This window comes from Pipra filicauda, unplaced genomic scaffold (assembly GCF_003945595.2).
Source record: "Pipra filicauda isolate LSUMZ 115617 unplaced genomic scaffold, ASM394559v2 scaffold98_size3848907_pilon, whole genome shotgun sequence".
Taxonomy (NCBI): domain Eukaryota; kingdom Metazoa; phylum Chordata; class Aves; order Passeriformes; family Pipridae; genus Pipra; species Pipra filicauda.
The window spans coordinates 1,475,546-1,495,809 of NW_024105186.1; the positions used below are offsets into that span (position 1 = coordinate 1,475,546).

At 39.6% G+C, this 20,264-nt stretch overlaps 1 protein-coding gene across 1 annotated transcript in view; it reads left to right on the forward strand.

The window, feature by feature from the left end:
- Positions 1-20,264, forward strand: part of PSMD1 (proteasome 26S subunit, non-ATPase 1) — a 70,083-nt gene that overhangs the window by 38,501 nt on the left and 11,318 nt on the right. Inside the window, exons 17-19 of the mRNA XM_027751036.2 lie at positions 6,843-6,957; positions 8,952-9,068; positions 17,327-17,429. Of these exons, the coding sequence (XP_027606837.1) occupies positions 6,843-6,957; positions 8,952-9,068; positions 17,327-17,429 (335 nt within the window). The remainder of the gene's footprint in view (positions 1-6,842; positions 6,958-8,951; positions 9,069-17,326; positions 17,430-20,264) is intronic.

Below are 20,264 nucleotides of genomic sequence, written 5' to 3' on the forward strand. Positions count from 1 at the left end.
TCAGTTACTGCTGCAGGCCTGTGTCAGAGCTGAACCATTATATTGAAAGAGTTTTATGGTTTTTTATTTTAACGTTTTCACAATGCCGCAGACTCTATCCCTCTGTCACTTCAGAGTGGAGGAAGTACCAGAGTTATAGAAGTGTAATTTTGTCAACTTGAGTTCTGTATTACCTCTTAATAAATTTTCTTCGCAGATCTTACCATCCAAGGAACAGCACTGTTGGCTACAGCAGGAAAGGGTTGTTTTGGTCTAAGTGAAAATCAAATGTTTCTGCTTCTCTGGAATGCCTCAGTGGATGTTATAATGTCACCTATATAGCAAAATCATCTTTTAGCCACTAAAATGACTAAATTAGATTGGGAAGAGGGAGGCATCTTGACAAAGCACCAGCTGCACTATTGCTTGCAGATTGTTCTGATGAAAGCTATTGAATGCATTCATATCTAATTGAAAAGGAAATTATTTCTTTAAATACAGATAAAACAGTTATCTTAGGAAGATATCAGTTATCCTTGCAGAGGAAGATAATATCATTTTAGTGGCATGTAGGCTTGCATATCATGTATACCTGCTTGGTGCATTGTTTAATTTCAGAGAGCTAGAAAACTTATCTGCCTTTCATGATGTTTTTGGGGGTTTCCCAGGTTTGAATCATTTTTGAGAGACACATCCTCCTCTATATCTATTACAGATCTGCAGCAGGTCTTTCACTGCATGCTTCTGGCCAAGCTTTTGTGCAGGCTGCTGCTCTACCCCATATCCAACTCTTCTCCTGTCTTAATGGTGATAAACCTTAGACCCACTCCTGGTCCACTGTAACCAGAATAATTGAACCATGCATAGATACTATTTTTGTTTCCCACTCCTTTTTGCTCCTTCTGTTTTCAAATTGCTGGTGCTATTTTATTTGAGTGGAGCCACGTCTCCATCAGATGTGAGCTGTCCCTGGTGAGTGTTGTTCAGGCAGTGCATATCCCTCCAGTTTGCCTGCTGTGGGCAGTGCTCAGCTTCAACCTCCTGGCAGTGGGAGGCCCCTAGAAGTTCTTGCTTAGACAACTAGGAGGCATTTCAGAGAAGAACATTGTGAAGAAGGAGGCTATGCTGCACATGAGATAGATGTAGGAAATTCCTGGCTTGGGAATAACTGGGGTCATTTTTGTCCAGAGAGGGAGATGGGGTGTTTAGTCTACACTGAAATATATTGGTTTGTTGTGTTTTAATCTGCAGGTTTTTAATCTTCTCTGTATCCCCCCTTCTGCTACGCACACCCCCTTCAGAAATGGCTGCAGTTAGATATCTGCATTCCTCCTTTATTAACTCATTCATGGATGAAATTAAACTTTTGTTGAGCTTTTTTTTTTTCTAAATTATCACTACACTAATAAAGCAACTTGTGGAAATAGTTCTGTATAAAATAATTAATTCATGACCAATAGTTTAGAAAGTCATAAATATTTAGAATCTTTTGAATTCTAACTGGGGACACTTAATGAGGAATTTAGAAGATATATTTTACATTGTTCTTCAATTCTCTGACATTTCATTTTTCAATGAGTTGTATAGTCCTTAAATATTTAGACTAAAAAATAAATATGTGTTAGTGATGCTTCAATTTTCAGTCTCAGTAACAAGACCAATGTGATAGCATTTTTGCAGTATTCTGTTTATTTACTTATTGATGCTACCTTATATATATGCAGGGTTTCATGTTTAAATATTGCTGAAATATAAAGAAAAATTGCAATAATGCTTTAACCTTCAAGATGTACAGAATTGGAGATAAACTGCACAAAGGTATTTGGATGTGATTCTGACTGGGCTGTGATATAAGAAACTTCAAGTGGAATATGCTCCAGGATATGGGAGTCTGAGTTTTTAGTTTGTCCTGTTGCATGCCTCTTGGGAAAAAAAGATTAAAGTGGATTGTTAAACAGAGTTGACGCACTCAACAGTGTTCCTCAACTTTCAGCAGCCCAATAAGGCTCTTGTAGGCAAATCTTACTAAGAACTGCGATATCTGCAGATGTTGCAGTTGTAATGACTTTCTAAAAACAAAACAAAACAGTATTATAGACTCCTAATAATGCTAGAGTAAGAAATGTATCTTGGTGAAAAGGAAATACAATTTCACAATTCTATGCAAAGTATGGAGAACCTTCCGTGGTGAACACCATGGATTGAAAGGGAAACTGAGTGTCTTCTGTGTCCTGCTGACCTGGGTGAGTTTGTTCTTATTCTGTCTTAGTAAGATTCAACATCCTGGTTTTCATTTTGTTAAGTTTTGCATTAGAGGCTTAAGAAAAATTTTCTTTCCTCTCTCTTTAGAAGTAATGAAGATCTCAAAACTCTCTTTAGTTTCTCAGAAATTCTAGGGCACTTACAAGCGCCCTATCGGCTTTCATAGAGAGAATATGACATTTGTATGTATATAAATGTCACTTATATTTAATTATATCCAAGGAATGAACATTGACAGGAATGAGTTCAAAGTTTAGGCTAAGGTTAAGGTAATTGGGCAGGAGTTAGGCAGCTTCTTTATGTTCTCTCTGTAGTTCTGGTTTCTAGGAAGATTTGAAATCCTTAGCAGCGTAGGGTGTTTGTTTCTTGTGGAGCTTTCGAGAGCAACCAGTTGATGAATAAAACTAATAAAATGCCAGTGATTATGTTTTGCTGAGAATCTCTTATTGCTGTCTTGGTTCATCTTTTTTTTATGGTTTTGTTTGACTTCTGAAACAAACCAAACTGAATCTTGGAGGAAGTCCTTCATCTGCAGTCCATTTGTCACAATGGTAAAACTTACCCTGGTGTAGGGTGGAAACAAAGCTGTAGCTGACTACTGTGTTAAAGTTCCATAGAATAAACTTTTAGACATTTTTGGCTTCTTGATTCCTTTAGTTTCCTGGTAACAGAACGAAGTCAAAGCTAGTTGTGAGGTAGGGGGTTTTTTTTGTAGACAGGTCTGGGTTCACTGACGTCTGTGGTTTCCTGGCTTAGGTAGGAGCAGCTGAGCAATTTTCAGATGAGAATGAAGGAAATAATCAGACCATTCTTTTGTCATCATTTTGCTGTTGTAGTAAAATGTAATTGCAAAAGCAAACTGCTTGAGCAAAACCAGTGTTAGGAAAAAAGGAAGGAACCAGTACATTAAAGATAATTTGGTTTTTAAAAATAGACATGGCCTATCTTTCTTAGATGCAGAACCCGGTTTAGAGACATGCCTTAGGGTTTAATGTAGGAATTTTTAGATGAAATTACTGGACTGTGTTATGGGAAGATCAGACTAGAGGACTATGATACGTTGCTTCTGTCCTCAAAATATATTAAATATACTCAAGGCTTAGAATTTTTACTGTTACTTTTAAGAGGGGAGGAAAAGTTTGGCTCTGGAGATAAAACTTATGCCCACAAAATCTCCAGATGTTATCCTGGTATTTCATGTGATGTTACTTTCTGTGTTTACCTCGCAGTAATGACAGATGCCCGTATTAGGAGTGAGTAAGAATAGTTGGTTACTGAGTGTTGGTTGTGACAAACCATTTATGTTTTTTAGAACTGTTTTTAAGTTTTCTCACACTCTTTGTTATCTCTCTCCCTCTCCCATCAGAGGTTTCTACTCTGTAACCACATTGACTGAGCCATCAGCAGAGAGGCAGAGGTTTCCAGGAGGGAGCCAGAGGGGTGGACTTGGTTTGGGAACCTGCATGGGGGTTGGTTCCAGTGAAGTGGAAACTTTCTCCATCAGCAGGAAGACCTGTGTCTCTGGATTGCACTGAATGTCAAGTCAGCAGCTCGAGGGCTGTGCTCTCAATGAAGGGTGAAAGATGGGGCAGGGGAAGGATAATGTGGTCATGTTTTAAACATATTCCCCAACTAGACTACCGGTTGGAAGTAATGCCACAGGAGCACAATTGCAGCCTGTGACTGCCTCTGAGGGCATTCAGCTTTTCTTTTGATCACTTCACAGAATTGTTTTGGATTTTAAAGAATTTTATGAAGCGTGGGTTTGGGTTTATATGGGCTGACCTTTGGCAACAGTGTGTAGGACTTTGTAAAGCATCTCAGCAATAAAAGAGCAAATGTTACTGCTTAGACATTGATGCCAACAGTGCTTTTGTGCACTAAAGTCCTATTCCTCTGATAGGCACTTTTGCAAGACTCTTTAGCTTCCTTGACTCACTTGTGGACCTGCTTTCTAGATCTCTGTTATTTGGGAAGACACTTTTTGAAGGCTGAAGGTTCGAAAAAGGTGTGTTACTGGGGAAAGTGGTGGGACCCGTTAAGTAGCTATAACTCCTAAAGTGGATTTACATAAGGCCCCCTGTCATTTAAAATAATGACAACAAATAATTTAAATCTGGCTAAGAATTCTAAAATCAATTAGTGTACATTAATCCTGATTTTATAATAAAATCTGTGTTGGAACTTCTGAGCCTGCAGACACAAATATGTGTCCAAGTTGATGATTCTATGAAATCCAGCTTTCTGAACAAGAATTTAATGATTAATGCCTCAGAGTGCATAATCACATCTTTGCCAGAAACTGTTTTTCTCTTCTTTGACTTACAGTCTGCCTGTTTAACATTTGCTGTAGTAAAGTAAACACAAAGGTGTTAAGAGTCTTTGTGCAAGAGCCAAAGTTGTCTGTGCAGCTGAATGCTTGGGCTCATTTATTATAGGATTTGTGTCTTCTGGTCTCCGCATCAGCTCATTTTTAAAAAAACATTGTCAGCATCCAGGCTGTTATTTGAGCAAGAGACTGACAGGTAGTTTTAAATGTGTCTTAGTTTATAGTCTTATACTGCTTGATTGCAGGACAGTGTTGTTCTGTTGCCCAGCTCATCCCCCTCTCTTAACATTTGTCATCATGGCTGCATCTTATAGAGGCAGCAGAGTTTCCTGCAACTTTGTGTTTGCTCCTCCTTCTTTTATATGGATTTTTTTTCTGCTGTTTGGAATGAGGGAGGTGTGTTTAAGATGATGGCGGTAGGTGGGATTCTTTCCCCAGGTGAATGTTTTGGGAAAACACATAAAAAACCAGACTGTTGGAAGCAGGGGTGAGGTAGATCTGGGCACTTGCTGCCATTACTGTTGAGGGGTTGAGTAGTCTCTGAAACCTGAGTGCCTTTGGGTCTATTCAGCAGTTCTGGAAGAAGACTGGAGCCTGTGTGGTTGATGGTGCTGCCTGTCTGTGATCAGCTGGAGTAGGAGAGAGGAATGTAAGAGGAGTTTAGGACTAGTTATCAGAGGAGACACTTTCCCAGTGTTGAAATGGGAATAACTAGAGTAGAAATTAATTGACTGTGTGTGTAGAGTATAACTGAAGTATGAGTGTGTCATTATATGGGCATGTCTTCTGTCCCCAGTCACAATAAAAGAAGAAATTAACTAGATTATTGCTTAAAGTCTTTTTTATTTCTGTTTTCTACAATTCAGCTATTCATTTAAATAAAACCCATGCTGGAATGTACTCTATAATGGTTTTTCTCTCACTTGAGTTGTTGAGTGCTTTGATAGACACTTGATGGTCCTACATGACACTATAATTCCTATGTAAAAACAGGTGCTGCTGCCACCCTCCAGCTTCCATCTTTCAGTGTAGCAAATGTAAGAAGGGAAGCTAAAACTAAGGTGCTCTTGGCTTCTTCCTGTGTACATTTCAGTCTGAAATAAGTTTATAGTTGAAATAAATGGCTTGCAAGACTGCTTCTAGGATTGTGAATGTGACAATTAAAATGCTAGTCTGGGCTGCAAGACACAATGGAGTGAATAGCCAGATGATATTCACTTTGAAAACAGATATAATTAAATCACAGTGTATAGTTTCCCATCTTTCTTTTTCATGAGCATGCACTTGCCAACCACATTCCCACATTGCTCTTGTGTTAATGGTGTCATGGAACTGGAAATGCTGAAATTGGCAGTGTATGATATTATCAAGTGGTTTGTGTGGCATCAATTTTAATGGAGTGATTAAAATGACTGTGAAGACAGGAAGGAAATTAGTATATCCACGCCTGTGAGTTCTGCCCTACTTCTGAAATACCCAATATTTACAAAACTGTTTGCATTAGCAACATGTGCTTCTTGCTGCGGGAAATTAAGATTCCCTCTCATCTCCCCCAGCGTGTGGCTGGAAGTTCTGTTCCTGTAATGAGGACACTTCCCAGCTGGTGAGCAATGGAGCACATACACCCATTTCAGATCTCTTAAAAGGCAGCAACATCACAGCATGAAGGAGGCAACGGGGGACATTGCTCATAAACTGATTGGAAGTGTGTGTTGTGTCAGCATCTCCTCTCGTGGTTTGATTTACAGCAGTGGGGGGGTGAGGAGGAGTCGTCAGAAGCCGTGATTGCAAAAGGGAGTTTGAGACCCACTAACCTTGAAGGCTGATTGAATACTGGAGTTGGGGTTTGTATCTCCTGATGGAAGATGTAGTGCTGTCTCTCATGGAGAGTAAACTTCTGGTAGTGGAAAGTCTGTCACAACATCATGATTTCTAGAGATAAAGACCTCGATCTCAATAGATATATCATTCTACGTGGTGATCTCTAAAAGTCATAAAATAAGCAATAAAAAGGAAGACCTCAGTAGTGGGAACTTGTGTGAATATCTGCAGTGATAGGGAAGTCTATTAATCTGTGCACATCCCTGTTCTTCTCTTAGCCCGTTTGTTCCTCCCCTCTGGTTACATTTTGAAAAATGCAAAAGGATATGTATGAAAGGACAATTTGAAATTTTCCAGTATGAACAGTATGAAGTCTCTGTATTTTGAAGCACCATACCATATTTTGAAGAACAATAATAATAAACAACACTCTTTTTTTGCCTTTCTTTAGGACTCCTGAGCAGTGTCCGAGCGTGGTTTCTTTGCTGTCAGAGAGCTACAATCCCCATGTGCGTTATGGGGCTGCCATGGCTTTGGGGATCTGCTGTGCAGGCACTGGAAACAAGGTGAGGGCCAGAAGCATCCATGGCCAAGACTGTTCCTGCTCTCTCCTGCCACAGGCACATTTGTATGTTACCATTGCACACACAGATAGATTTCCTACACATGTACACTGCTAGCCAGCTAGAGTACAGCAGTACTTTAACTATTCTGGGCATAGAAATTCTTTTCCTGCTTGTTCAGTATAGATAAAAGTAGAAGAAAGTTTTCATGCATTATTGCCACATTCTTGGAATTTTGTCTTCAAAACTTTTCTTAGAGTTTTCTTACTGTCAAGTTGCCACTGAACTTTAAATGAGTGTTCAGTACTCCAAAATCAATACTCTTTTGCCTTTGGAGTGCCAGTGACAGGAAAACAGCAGGTGTTTTGCATAACTTCTAGCTCCTTTCTTCTTTCCTATGATACACCATTCATGGAAGATCCATGTAGAAAAGACAAGTGCAGTGAAATTTAATTAAATGTATTGTTGTTTCACGTGTGTAATTAAAAACCAGTAATTTTATTCTCACTTTATAAGTGTCAGTGGAGGTTCATTCTCACAGATGGTAACAGGGACTTTTTATGGTAGAAGGATTCCCACTTCTGCTGTGGGAAGTGAGCACTCATTGGAACAAGCAGGAAGTAAACTTGGGAATAAGCTCCCTCTGCTTCACCCACATGTGTATGTAATCTGTAGTGGTACAGAATCACACTTCAGAACAGGTGCACAGACTGTCCAAATGAAACTGATATTTTATGCTTCAGAGTCTTTGCTTATGTGTCTCATCCCTTCTTCATCCTGCGTTAAACTCTTGCTCTGTGGCTCTTGCGTGAGCGCTCCCCAGTGTGTCACTGGTGCTGCCAAAAGCACAGAATGCTGACGTGCACTGCCTGCCATCTTCAGCATCTAAAGCATGCAGGCTTGAAAGCAAACTGAAAGTCCTATTTTTATCCAGGTCGCTTTATTCTCGAGTGGAAGGTGGAATCGAGGAGCTAGTTATTTTTAACGTGCTGCATCTGACAAGATAATTTAAGTGGAAATGCTTTTAATTGCAAAAATAAGTCTTTTTATTTCCAGATGCATTGTGTGATGACCTAAACCATTTGATTACATGTCTTCCAGAGCTTATATCACTAGGTTTTGAAGGCCCAAATATATTCAACTTTGGAGATAGGAAAGTTCAGCTCTTTGTTATAGTGGATGTTCCATCCATGGTACTGAATGCTTGCCAAAGAGTGAATGAGTCACCTTCAGGTGGAGAAGCACAGCCTCTAACATAGCTCAGATGGCAAAAGCAGTCAAAGCAAAGGCTTGATATTATTCTAGAAGTGGTTCTGTATAAAATGAGCTTCTTTTTAAAAGCCTCACCCTCACAGAAGTAACAGTAAGAGGGGTCTTTGCTGGGAGTCTCATGCACTCAACTGCATTTGCTGGTGTCTTCAGTGAAAGTAAGAGCACTGTATGGACAGGAGAGATTTTCATAATCAGTGACTTCATTGAAAAGAATAGTTACTAATAGGTCATTGTGGATCATGTTCCTGTTGCACTTAGCTGGGAAGTTACTGAATTTGAAGAAGCAGAAGAGCATTTTGAACTGTGCTAAAAACCTAGATTTACTATATGGGTGCTCAGAGATAGCCTTACTTGTTGTAGGTTTGAAATGTGTGCTGTCATGTGATGCTAAATGTTACAGATTCTAACAACAAAGTGTAAGGCCAAGAATTTGGATTCTAATGTGATGAATGCATTTGTTGCTTATACCTGTTGTTTAGCTGTTGCCCGACTTCTGCAGGTAGATCTTGTTCCATCCATCCATCATTTGTTTTTTAGTGTTTGGGTTTCTTTCTTCCTGGTTTTTAGATTAAAATCTAGAGAAATACAGATTTCTGTTTCACTTACCAAGAACAGGCAGAGTATTTGAAGAGTATATCTGATAGTGTCAATCTGATAACCTTCCACTGCAGTACTAAAAATAAAAATATTAACTTTATGACTCCTTATTTCTTCACTTGTTTTAGGAAGCAATTAATTTGCTTGAGCCAATGACAAATGATCCTGTGAACTACGTGCGTCAGGGAGCTCTGATTGCATCTGCTCTTATCATGATCCAGCAGACTGAGATTACCTGCCCAAAGGTAGGGTGTCATACCTTACATACCAGCTTATCAGGTGGGAAAATGGTCTTGGGTGCCAAAACTTTGGTGCTTGGCACTGCACGTAAGCACTGGCAAGAGAGTGCACATGCCTTGTAAAGAGCCAGAGCTGGATGTGCAGCAGGAAGCTCCTGCATGGATCAGAGCACGTGCTCTGAATGGGGGAGCCATGCCTGCTGATGGAAACATGCCTGATGGATGACTGCATTTTAACTCTGGACACTGCAAGAATAAATGCTCTTTCTTAAAAGGTCTCAAAGCATCCTGCAATGATGTGAAAGTGACTCTCTTCCATTAGCGTGCACTGAGGCCTGTATGCTCATGATTTATGTGATCACTGTTATTTAGTAAAGACATTGGTTCTCATGATAGTAAACTTAGTTTTGAATGTAGTCACCCTGCAGGAAAGTCTTGTTATAACTGGTTTTTTTGTAGTTAGTCTTACACTTTTCAGGTAAAATAATTTGTGCAGTCAGAACTGGCTTAGTGGCTTTATAGCAAATATATTTTTTAATGGAGTTTTCTGCTCAGAAAGCAAAAAGGATTGTGTATGCTGTGTTAAGCTTTTAAAAGTAGGTTGCCCTGTGAATGTGTGACAGATGATGATATGCAAACATTTGTACAGACTAAAAGTCCACATTAAGAGAAGCTCTAAGGTTCCACGTTTCACTTGCTCTGGTGAGTGCTGAGGCAGAGCAGTAGCTGGTGCTTCACTACTCGTCTGTTGTATATGGGTTGCTTTTATTGATGTCATTTTAGAAATTGAACTGTGATAAAAACAGCCACCTTTTTTACTACATTTGAATGAGGAGAAAGAAAAAAAACCTCTTTGTCCAGTGGAAAATTTTACTTGGGAAAGTCCATGAAGGAAATCTACAAATACAGGTGTTTGGGTATTTCTAAGTCACGGAACATGAAGATTTGCTGGCAGACAGTTTGTTTTTTTAAATTATTACCAAAAAAAAAAAAAAGGAAAGAAAAAAGTTTTCACTGAGCAGAATCTGGGAACATTGTTTATATTATCAGAATTGTAGTTGAACTGAATAAGTCAAGAAGAGCAGTTCCATTGAATAAGCCAGTGGAAAACACTAGACTTCTGTTGGATCCCCTCATCTTCCAAGATACACAGTATCTGTAATGTGAAGTTGAATTATCTCTCTATAAAAAGAAATTAATTGTTGGTTTTATTGTTTCTTCCTCGCTCAGGTGATTGGAATGCCAGGCCTCAGTTTAGGAGATCAGGTTTAATTATTCTGTATTCCTCTAATGCTGCACAAATTGTATAGCTCACCTGTGCCTCAGTTTCCCACCTGAAAGAATTAAGGATGATATGTTCATATATGGAAGGGCATTATGAGAACAGATTAATTTTAATTTGCAAAGCAGCCTGATCCTCTTGGGGTCAGAATTGCAGACTGCTCTCAGTGAGTCAGACTTTTAAACTGCTGTGGGTCACTGGCTGAGTCTGACTGTTGGAGTTTCAGGCTTTTTGAGATGACAGGTGAAAGAGCCTGTTTGTCCTAAAGAAAAATGTAGATAGAAAAAGGGCTAGGAAAAATACAGATTACTTGAGATGTGTAGTAAGGCAGATCTCTTCCCCCAAAGAGGCCTGGTAACCTTGACTTCCAAGGTACGTGATACCTGGACTTGATAAATGGGTGGTTAAAATAGCTGGACAGCCAATACAGGATGAGATGTATCGTGTAGGAGTCAGTGGCTTGTTTAAAAATGGACAGAGAAACTGAAACAGCTTTATGCCTGGGCCTTGTTTGTGCCAAAATTTGTGTGTTGTTACCTGATATAGATACAGAAGGCAATTCATTGCCCAGTCATAGAAGCACTGCAGGTATTAAAAACCAAACAAAAACAAACCCCAAAATTACAGATTATAAGATAATAAATAATCCCTGAAATATGCTGCCAATTTAGGAACTAAGTACAGAATATACAAATTTTACTTGTTTTAAATATCCCAAAAGTTAGTTATAACCATTGTACTTCTTGCCCAAAAGTAAAAGGAATATTTTGAGGATCATGCTGCCAATTAAGTTATTTATTATCCATGGGAAACTTTTTTGGAGCTCTCTGCCAGTCTGAAAAAAAAAAATTATTTTACTCCAGTGTGAAAGGGTGGAGTTCAGAAAAGGAGCCATTTTTGGATTGCAGGGACATATTTTGATCCGATTAGATTCCTAAGTGACACTCTGAAGCACTGTGTGCCAAAGGGTCTAACTTGATGGATGTGGGTATTTGCAGTGTTGAAAAACCAGCTGGGAAGAGGAGTGGGATGATTTCCATATCCCAGAAGCTGTACAAGTGGTCTTGATGGGGTTACAGAGAAGATAAATTTTATGTATCACCATCTCACTGCTCCTAAATACTTCATGGTGCTTTGCATGTGTGAAATGGTGATTTTAAGAAAGATTGTGGAATATGCTCTGACCAGCTTCCCATCATTACCGTTCAGTTTTTTCTGTTCTGAGATTTTATACTTTTTTTTGTAAACTTATCTGTGAGCTTCGGGTTAGAAATACTTAAAATTCTCTGTTGATAATTTGGGGTGAAGACGGTAGCAAACAATCTTCCTTGAATAGATTTAGATATAAATATTATTATTTAGATATTTCCAGATGTAAAATACCGTCAGAGTTTTGAGAGCTGAGCATTGCAATGCTGAAATGCTAGGAATAAACAGAGATTTAAGAAGCAAAGTATTTTGGTTTAAAAGAAGCCATTTTTATTGTGAGAGAAAGTAGATGTATGCCTTTGAATCAACTTTGCTATAACCTTTCCTTTGTGTTCATTCTCCTCTTTGTTGTGCTCACTCTTTGTTTAAATGAATAATTTAAAGAGTTTATATTTAAATAAAGAGTTTAAATAAAGAATTGCCATTATATGGAGGCCCCTTGAACTTGCAAATTGCTGAAGTGCCAAAAGGGGTAGCAGGTGTTGAGTAGAGCTGGTTTGGCCTCTTTGGAGTTGAAACACAATTCCTCCGTATGCAGCCAACGTGATTTTTCCTGACCTCTCTTGATACATTTAAGAACCATATTAGTGTAGGATATAAAATATTAACAAGTTTATTTTGTGAAATGGAATCCTAAATTACATATGTGATGAGGTCATTGTAACCGAAATCAATGACAACTTCATTATGTGTTTGTGACCTGCAGGGCAATTAAGACAGCAATTCTGGAAACAAACTGCATGTCTTAACAACTTGAAAAAGTAAATTCAATTCCTGGTTTTTGTGGTAGGATAGTCATCTTGGTAAAATGAGAAGATAAAAAACAAGGTCAAGCCTTTTCCTCCATCCTCCTTGAATCATATTGGCCTGTTAATGTCTAAGATTTCATGAAGAAACCAGGACCATATTGCTGCTGGGATTTTTTTTGCCCATTTAGATGAAACACTAGGTCTTTTTGGGGTGCAAGAATGATTTTTGCAATATTCTAGGAGCACCTTCGCAAAACCTTTATGTGAGCCTGTTACAGTTAGATGATTCTGCACATTGTCTGCTCCTTCAAGAGAGCAAGTGTGAGAGAGAATAACTTCACCTTTTGAAGAAGATAGAACATGCAACAGTTTAAAACCTGTTTTATTAAATTTTATTAATGCTCTTGTTCTTAAGAGCTTGCATTTGCCAAAAGCATTTTGCACATCACCTGCCACTGTTTCCTGTAATTAACTGTTTATAAAGTCTTGTTTTTAACAATCTCATGGGCTTGATGTGCATGAAAGTTGACTGGTAGAGGGAGAAGTGGTAATCAGCCTGATAAATGACAGCTCTTCATGTTTGTAGCAAATGGTGCTGTATCATTCTTATATCTTAAAGTCTGTGTTGTTTCCTCAGTGTTTCCAAGGTTCTGTGTTTGGTTTCATTTGAACTCAGTGCCATGTCATTTTGGCCAGCACTAATTATCAGAATGGGGTTGTGTATTGTTAGTAAAGATGAAATGACTCACTGCCTTCATTTTAGTGTTCCTCCTGGAAGTTGCCCAAATAAATTTCTTGGTAGCATTTCCAAATGCAATAAAATTTTTGAAGTGCTTGAAGATTTCAAGGGAGAAACACAGCTTGTGGGTTTCATAGCATATTAAATAAACTTATGCAGTAGTTTGGGTTGTGCTTGTTGCTGTGCTTTGAAGGAAAAATAGTAGCAGATTAAAGGGCTATGCTAGACAAACTCTGGCAAGTTTTGTTCAACAGCTTAAGCAACAACTGTCTGTTGACATCTTGCTTTCTTCTGTAGGATTTTGGTGCCCCAGCACTTTTTCCAAAGAGGTGGAGCAGTGGCTCCACATGAGGATAATACCTTCCTGAAGCACTACAGCCAGAACTGCCAAACCAGACTTTCCCCAGCAGCAAGGAAGGTTTTCAGCTGGGACCTGACCCAGTCAAAAATCCCATTTCTGTGAAGCATTTGCTTTACAGAAATAGCCTGAACAAGCATGAAGGCATACTGTGCATTTGAGTGTTGAGACAATCCCTTGATCTGGGTTTGCCTGGCCCTTTAGGCTGGGTGGGGGGTAGTCTTCCACCCTTTCACAGAACAATTTTGCTTCCACTGATGTTTGACTCTGGAAAGGGCATGGTTGCTGAATGCATTTTGCAGGGTTGGCAGTTGACAGAGAATGCTCTTGATATGGCACTACACATTTTGTATTTTTGTAAGTAGATGGTATAAGGACTATTTCTTACTGTAGCTGTTCAGTGCTTGTTCACTGAACGCCTGCTCGCAGCTGATCCCCTACTGTGACCTGTCCCTGTCACCTCGAGATATGGCAATTGATCTGCTCAGGTTTGGCAGCCAGATATCAGTTCCTTGGTGCCTTGCAGTTGTCTGTGTCCCAGTCACCTCACTGCCCTGCACGAGGTCCTGGTGCCAAAGCAGGTGGGTTCCTGGTGAGTTTGTGTGCTCTGGACTAATGTCCATGTGAGTAGGAGCTGTGGAAGGCATAGAGGGAAAGGGTGCTCATAGGGGCAGTGCACCATGACCAGGGAGGTGGATGACTTCCCCTGCTAGCCCTGCCTTGCCTTTCCTGAGTGAGGCATTCCATCCCTCTGTTCTGAGGTGCTGCTCCATCAGACTTCAGATGCCAGCGTGAACATCAGCAGTTCTGCTGAACATCTTCTCACTCTACCCAGGGTTTCGCTCTGTGAAGATTTGATTATGATGTAAATTCTGGATTACAGTCCAACGAATGAGCTTTGTAACATCCTGCTTTTATAAATATTCTAAACCCAGAAGCTGAGCCCAGAGTCGCAGGAATGATGTGCTCTAAACAGAGGCACTGGAATCTACTGCTCAGCTCAGCTCAGGAATAGTTTCACACATTGCTTCTGTGTTTCAGTGTAATCAGTGCCAAATAACACCTGAAGGCTTTGGATCACCTGGTGTGCATGTGGCTGTCTTTGACACTGCATGAGGCTCCATTCCAGGCTGCAAATGCAAACTAAGATATTTTTCCAGTGTACAAGAGGTCAGGCGTAGGAACCAAACCATTTATATTGAACATGTAAACCTCAGTGTAAACTTTTATAAATAAAAATCAGGAGAGCGTGAAAATGCATAAATGGAGTGAAGCAAGAGCAGAGTTTGGTCTGCATATCCAGAATAAATCCTGCATTGTGTGTGAAATATCTCTCTGCCACGCATCTGTCCGTGTGCCTGCCCTGAAAATGTACGGTGCTCCTTTTTTTAGTTTTAATAATTTCAAGGAAATTTAAGTCACCTCCTTTTGGGGACAGGAAGTAGTAACTAAAAACTTTTTAATGCAAAAGGGAATTAATGAATAGAGAACTAATATTAGCACACAAATTGTTGGATTTACTTATACTGAAAAATGGAAATAGCTGCTTTTTTCCCCTGCCAGTTCTAATAAATGCATCCTGCTCCACCAGAGAAGTGTTGTTTTGTTCAGCTTCGCTGCTCCTATTTGAAAGTGGCTGGTTACTCTGGAGCTTCATGGTGGTGAGATTGTCCATTGGTATGAAACAAATAAAGTAATTTTAATGCAGTCATATTTAGCAGGCTATGACTTGCTTGTATGAATATCAGTGTCTTCTGCTGTCACAAAGTGGCTTAAATCTAAGGTTAGATGCCATCAGTGCGGAAGGAGTTGAGGTGACAAGTCATACAACTGGATTAGTGCCTGAAAGAGTGAAGTCAGGAAAAATGTCAACCAGAGAGTGTCTGTTCCTTTAGGATACCTGTGTTTTAAGTGGTGTGATGAGTTAACCTGCATTGAGAAATGCAGAAAACACGCAGTCTTAATCTGCCTCTGTCTTCTTTCCATCCCAAATATTGAGCATAATCTCTTAAAAGTCTTGTCTCAACTTCTTGCTGCCTCTGGTCAAAAATTCACACGTGAAATGTGGTGACATTCATTGCTATCATTACCTCAGCTGCAGGATTACCTCATGGCTCTGATGTGCTTTTACTGGGAATCTGATCTTGTGCCATGCTGAGAAACCCTGGCAGTTTGATTTGTCCCCTCAGACAGCTCTTCATTCACTTTAAATATTTTATTATTTTTTTTACCTTGATGAATTTTGGTTTAATAAAATGTTATTCCCAGCACAGTTCTCATGTCACTGACTCAGTTGTATGAATGGATGTTTTTTCACAGGTGTGGAAACTTTCTGTAAAGCGCTTTGAGATTCCCCAGTGCACCCCAAGACAGGCCATGTGTGGTAGGAGGGATGCTTGGACACTGCTCCTGGTTCTCTGTGCTGCCCACCTTTGGCACAGCTCTGGAACTCGCAGTGTCCTGCAAGGATGGGGACTGGCAGTTTGCTGGGTGCTGTCCTGAGTGTCGTAGTCAGTGTTAAAGCCTCTTTTACAGGTACAATTAGGCACTGGGAGCATCAGAGGCTGTGCAAAAGCACCTTCTTAGTGGTGGTGTTGAAGCCTGGCCTCTTTGCCTGCAGCAGACAATGTGTTTCACAGCTGGAAGGAAGGACCTTTCTTCAGGCGTTCATCACTGAGCAAAGGTCACTGGTGCCCTTTGGATGTGAAAAGTGTCTGCAGGTTGTCTGGTAGTAGGGTTTTATATTTGGAAACTTTAACTACATTTGCAATACAAGGAACTGGTCGGTCTCTCTCTACTGCCATGAGGTATGAGTTTATCCTCTCCTCTGCGGCTGCAGAGGTAGAGGACTGTAGGTAGAGGACTTTGAATAGCGCAACAGAGTGGACCAGTAGTGAGGAGAAGCTTGTTCAAGATATCTTGGAAGGGCACCTTTTGAAAATACCTCCTTTGCTTTTGAGTATGTCAAGTGAAGGCTTAGTACATAAACAGGAAAAAAAATGAAAACGAAACATCACATGAGTATCTGGATTAAAATTAATTTAAGGAAGAGGTATAAAAAATTCTTCCAGACATGCTGTGATTGGAATGCAGCTTCCCAGGCTTTGGCTGGATTGCAGATTGGGATTTTCAGGTCTGCTTTTTCAGCTGTATAAATTATACTTGAGCTATATTGCTGCTCCACTGCGTATAATAAAAGACAAGTTATTAATTTACAGTAAAACTTTAGACATTGCTGAATATGATACTGTTCTCTCTCTTCAACCCTTAGTGAACCAGCGACAGGTGAAGCTGTTCAAGGCAATGATGATAATATAAGCGAAGGTTTAGCAGTTTCCCTTACTAATGTGCACTTAAGATACTGTGGTGAACATAACCATGGCATAAACTGTTACTTTATTATATGTTTTCATTAATGGTTTTCACTTAAAAGATAGGAGTGCAGCAGCAAATTGCTGATGATGCATCATAGGGGCATTATCGATACAGCAGAAATATTGTAAAGGAAAAATTGAATAAGTTTGAGGTTTTCAGCAGTAGGAATTGGAGGCAATTTATTAAAGTGCAGTGTCACTCACCTAAGAACATACAGTAGTTCTTGCTACAAACTCATCGATTGGTCTTTTATTCCAGTGTCACTTCAGGGATTCTCAGGGTGTTCCTGTAAGGCCTGCAGAATGTGGTTTGGAAATGAATGTCCATTCTGACTATTTTTAAATCACTATATGGGTATCTTCAAGTGGGGAAAATCTCTGTCATTAATTATTAGTGGAATGACTGGTGATACCAGTGACTAAAGCTATTGAAAACATAAATGTCATCGTAGGATGCAGAAATGCAGGATGCTTCCATTAAAGATGGAATATTTGACTTGTACAGTCAGTTTTATAATCTCTCTTTTTTTTCCTTTTTATCATTTTTATCCAGGTCAGCCAGTTCAGACAGCTCTATTCCAAAGTGATCAATGATAAGCATGATGACGTTATGGCAAAGTTTGGAGCAATCCTGGCACAAGGCATTTTGGATGCAGGTAATTCCCCAAACATTTAAAGCTGTCAACATTTCTTAAACTTGTTTAGCTGCAATTGCTGTAATAGCAAATTTCATTTGGGAGATGAGGTGTTGGATTTATGCCTGTTATGTAATAGTAGCAAGAAATCTCAAATTTCAAGTTATTTTAGCTAGCTGAAGAAATAAACTCTGTTTTGTAGTTTCTGTCAGGAGAGACTCAGCCCAGTCATTGGGGCAGAATTCATGTCCAGAAATCTGGAAAAATACAATACTTTTTGTCTAAGTGTGTTTTGTCACCCTGTATGTTAATTTATTATAGCATGATAGATTGCTTCTTTATTTTTCTCATTAAGCACCTACTCCAGAAATTTGGAAATCATGTGGTATCCAGCCCTCATATTTTGCTTTTTCTGTTAAATTTTACATAACTAGTTTAAAATATATATAAAAGTTTTTTATGTATATGTTTTTAATAACTAAGTTTTGCTACTTTCACGAATGCTAAAGAGGTGTTGTACAAAGGAAGCACAGTTAACTGCGTCAGTGTTACGTCAGAAGACCCAGTTATTTCACAGCATCCTACTACCTTCTTCTAGCGAAGGGAACATAATTTTCTAGTGAAAGAAACATCATTTTCTAGCGAAGAAAACATTATGTTAATGACTAAATGGTGAGTCAGGAATAGGATTCTCTAAAGGCATCAGCATTTCACAAGAGCTGAGTTGCCGGGCCAATTAAGGAAGGTTTCTGTAAGGAACAAGGACAGGCAATTTTTTGAATTTTTCCTTCTGATGGAGTTAAGACTTGTACAGTGCTGTGTCTGTCAACGGCACCCCTTTTCCAGGTTTCCAAATGCAGTTTCTCCCACCTGGTCCCTTGTGCTGTGGCCTTCTCTTGCCTCCTTATCCCCTGCGATAGGCAGAAATAAGCTGGTTATTCCTGTACTCTGAGATCAGGGTTAGTACTGAAGTCACATAACCAAGAGAATCTTAGAATTTGTCTCTGGTGTGGCTTGGGCACAGCACCCTGTGCTGTGTGTATGAAATTGCTGCATCTCCAGGCTGGGGGGGGCGGGGAGAAAGACTTAGGGCTGCCTGCACCTGTCTGCATGGAGCCATGGTTAAAAAGTGTTCCTGGTGGGCATGTGGCAGTCAGGCCTAGTCATCACGGGTGACTAGGGCTGCTTAGGGAGGAAAGTAATAGGAACCACCTTCTTGATCTTTTTTTGCCTCCTGAGTACCCCTTCTGGAGCTCAGACTGAGCAACATTCTTGGCACAACACTGTTAGAATAATTTTGGTCATTCCCATACTCATACTCTGTTGCTGGGAAGCCAGAGCCCAGCTGGCTCTGAGATTTTTCTCTCAGCAGTACAGACCTGCTTTGAATTCTGACCTCTAAGAATTCATAAAATCATAAAAAGGCAACTAAAACCTGATTTGCTTCCTGTGGCATTCATGTATTGTATAATGACTTGGAAACCAGAAACATCCAATTTCTAATAAACTACATGTGAATTTATGCCAACTTTACCCTCTTTATTTCTTGCTGAGTGGCTGGGGGAAGGCTGTAAACTCCCTTTCTTAACCTATTGCCACTTTCATTAGAGCCTCCTGAAAGAACAAATTCTTTTTATCTTTCCCATAGAACTGCAAGTGCTTATCTGGAACAATGAGTTATAGAATTTAATTATCACTGCCAGGAAGAAAAGGTTCTTTGTGTTATCTGCCATAGTTGGGGCAATTGAGTTTAGGGTTTTTGTTGGGTCTTTTTTTGTGAGGGGAGGAGAAAAGCGTAATTCTCTTCCAACAACGGGCTTTGATTAGAAGTGCAAGATTTCCAGTGCATAACTGGGAAATGATGCACTGGAGGTGGGATTTTTGCTCTGGCAATGAGGCAGCCATTAGACTGGTGGTTTAATGGAAGGAGCAGGGTACCTTGGAAACACTGAAGTGGAAATGAAGAATTTGGCAATTGTCTAATTGATAGGCCACAGCAGCTGCATTTTTACTTTAATAAAATAAGAAAAAGTAGACGCTTTAAATTTAACTTAGGTTTTGGGGTTTTTTTTCCCCAAAACCCTCTGAACTTTTATAATGCTCCCCTTCATGGTACAAACATGTTTTCTTGTTCCAGGTTTTCTGTTCTTTGCAAAATCATTATGCTTTATATTCTGAAGTGTGAGCTATAAAGGGGATGTACTGATCTAATCAGATGTCAGCATTTTACTTGCTTGAAAACTATTTTACCCTCTGGAGTCTTGGCATCTTTGGTTCTTAATGCCACATTTCTCAGTCAGTGAGAAGAATGAAAGAGCAGCAGTCCTGTGTGGAAAAAAACAGTCCTATCCTATCAGAAAAATCCTTTTCTTGATATTTAGGGAAGGTTTGGGTGGTCAATACAGTGGTTTGAGGACAGAAAGCAGCACTGGGCAGTACAGACTGAAGACAAAAAAGCTGTTGACAGCCTGATGGTGAATGTAATGGATTCCCCACAGTTTGGAGATATTTTTAATTAGTGATGAAAAAGAAAGTGTCATTCAAATTACAGAGGAAAGAGTTGCTTATCTCTTCATTGCCATCTCTTCAAAGAAGCATCTCACATGATGTTTTCTATTTTGGATGTTAAAGACTTTAGTACAAAAAATAAACATGCAGTCTGTTCTCCCATGTCTTGAATTCGGTGTTACTGTTTCCCGCCTTTCTCCTGCCTGTCCCTGTTCATGAACACTCCATGTAAAGTTAGGACTAACTCTGTGGTAGTTAAGAAAAAAAACATTATCCTGTGCTCATGTTTTTGTCCATTATATTAGAGCTACTTTGTGTTTCAGTGCCCATGTGAATCAGGTCACTGGC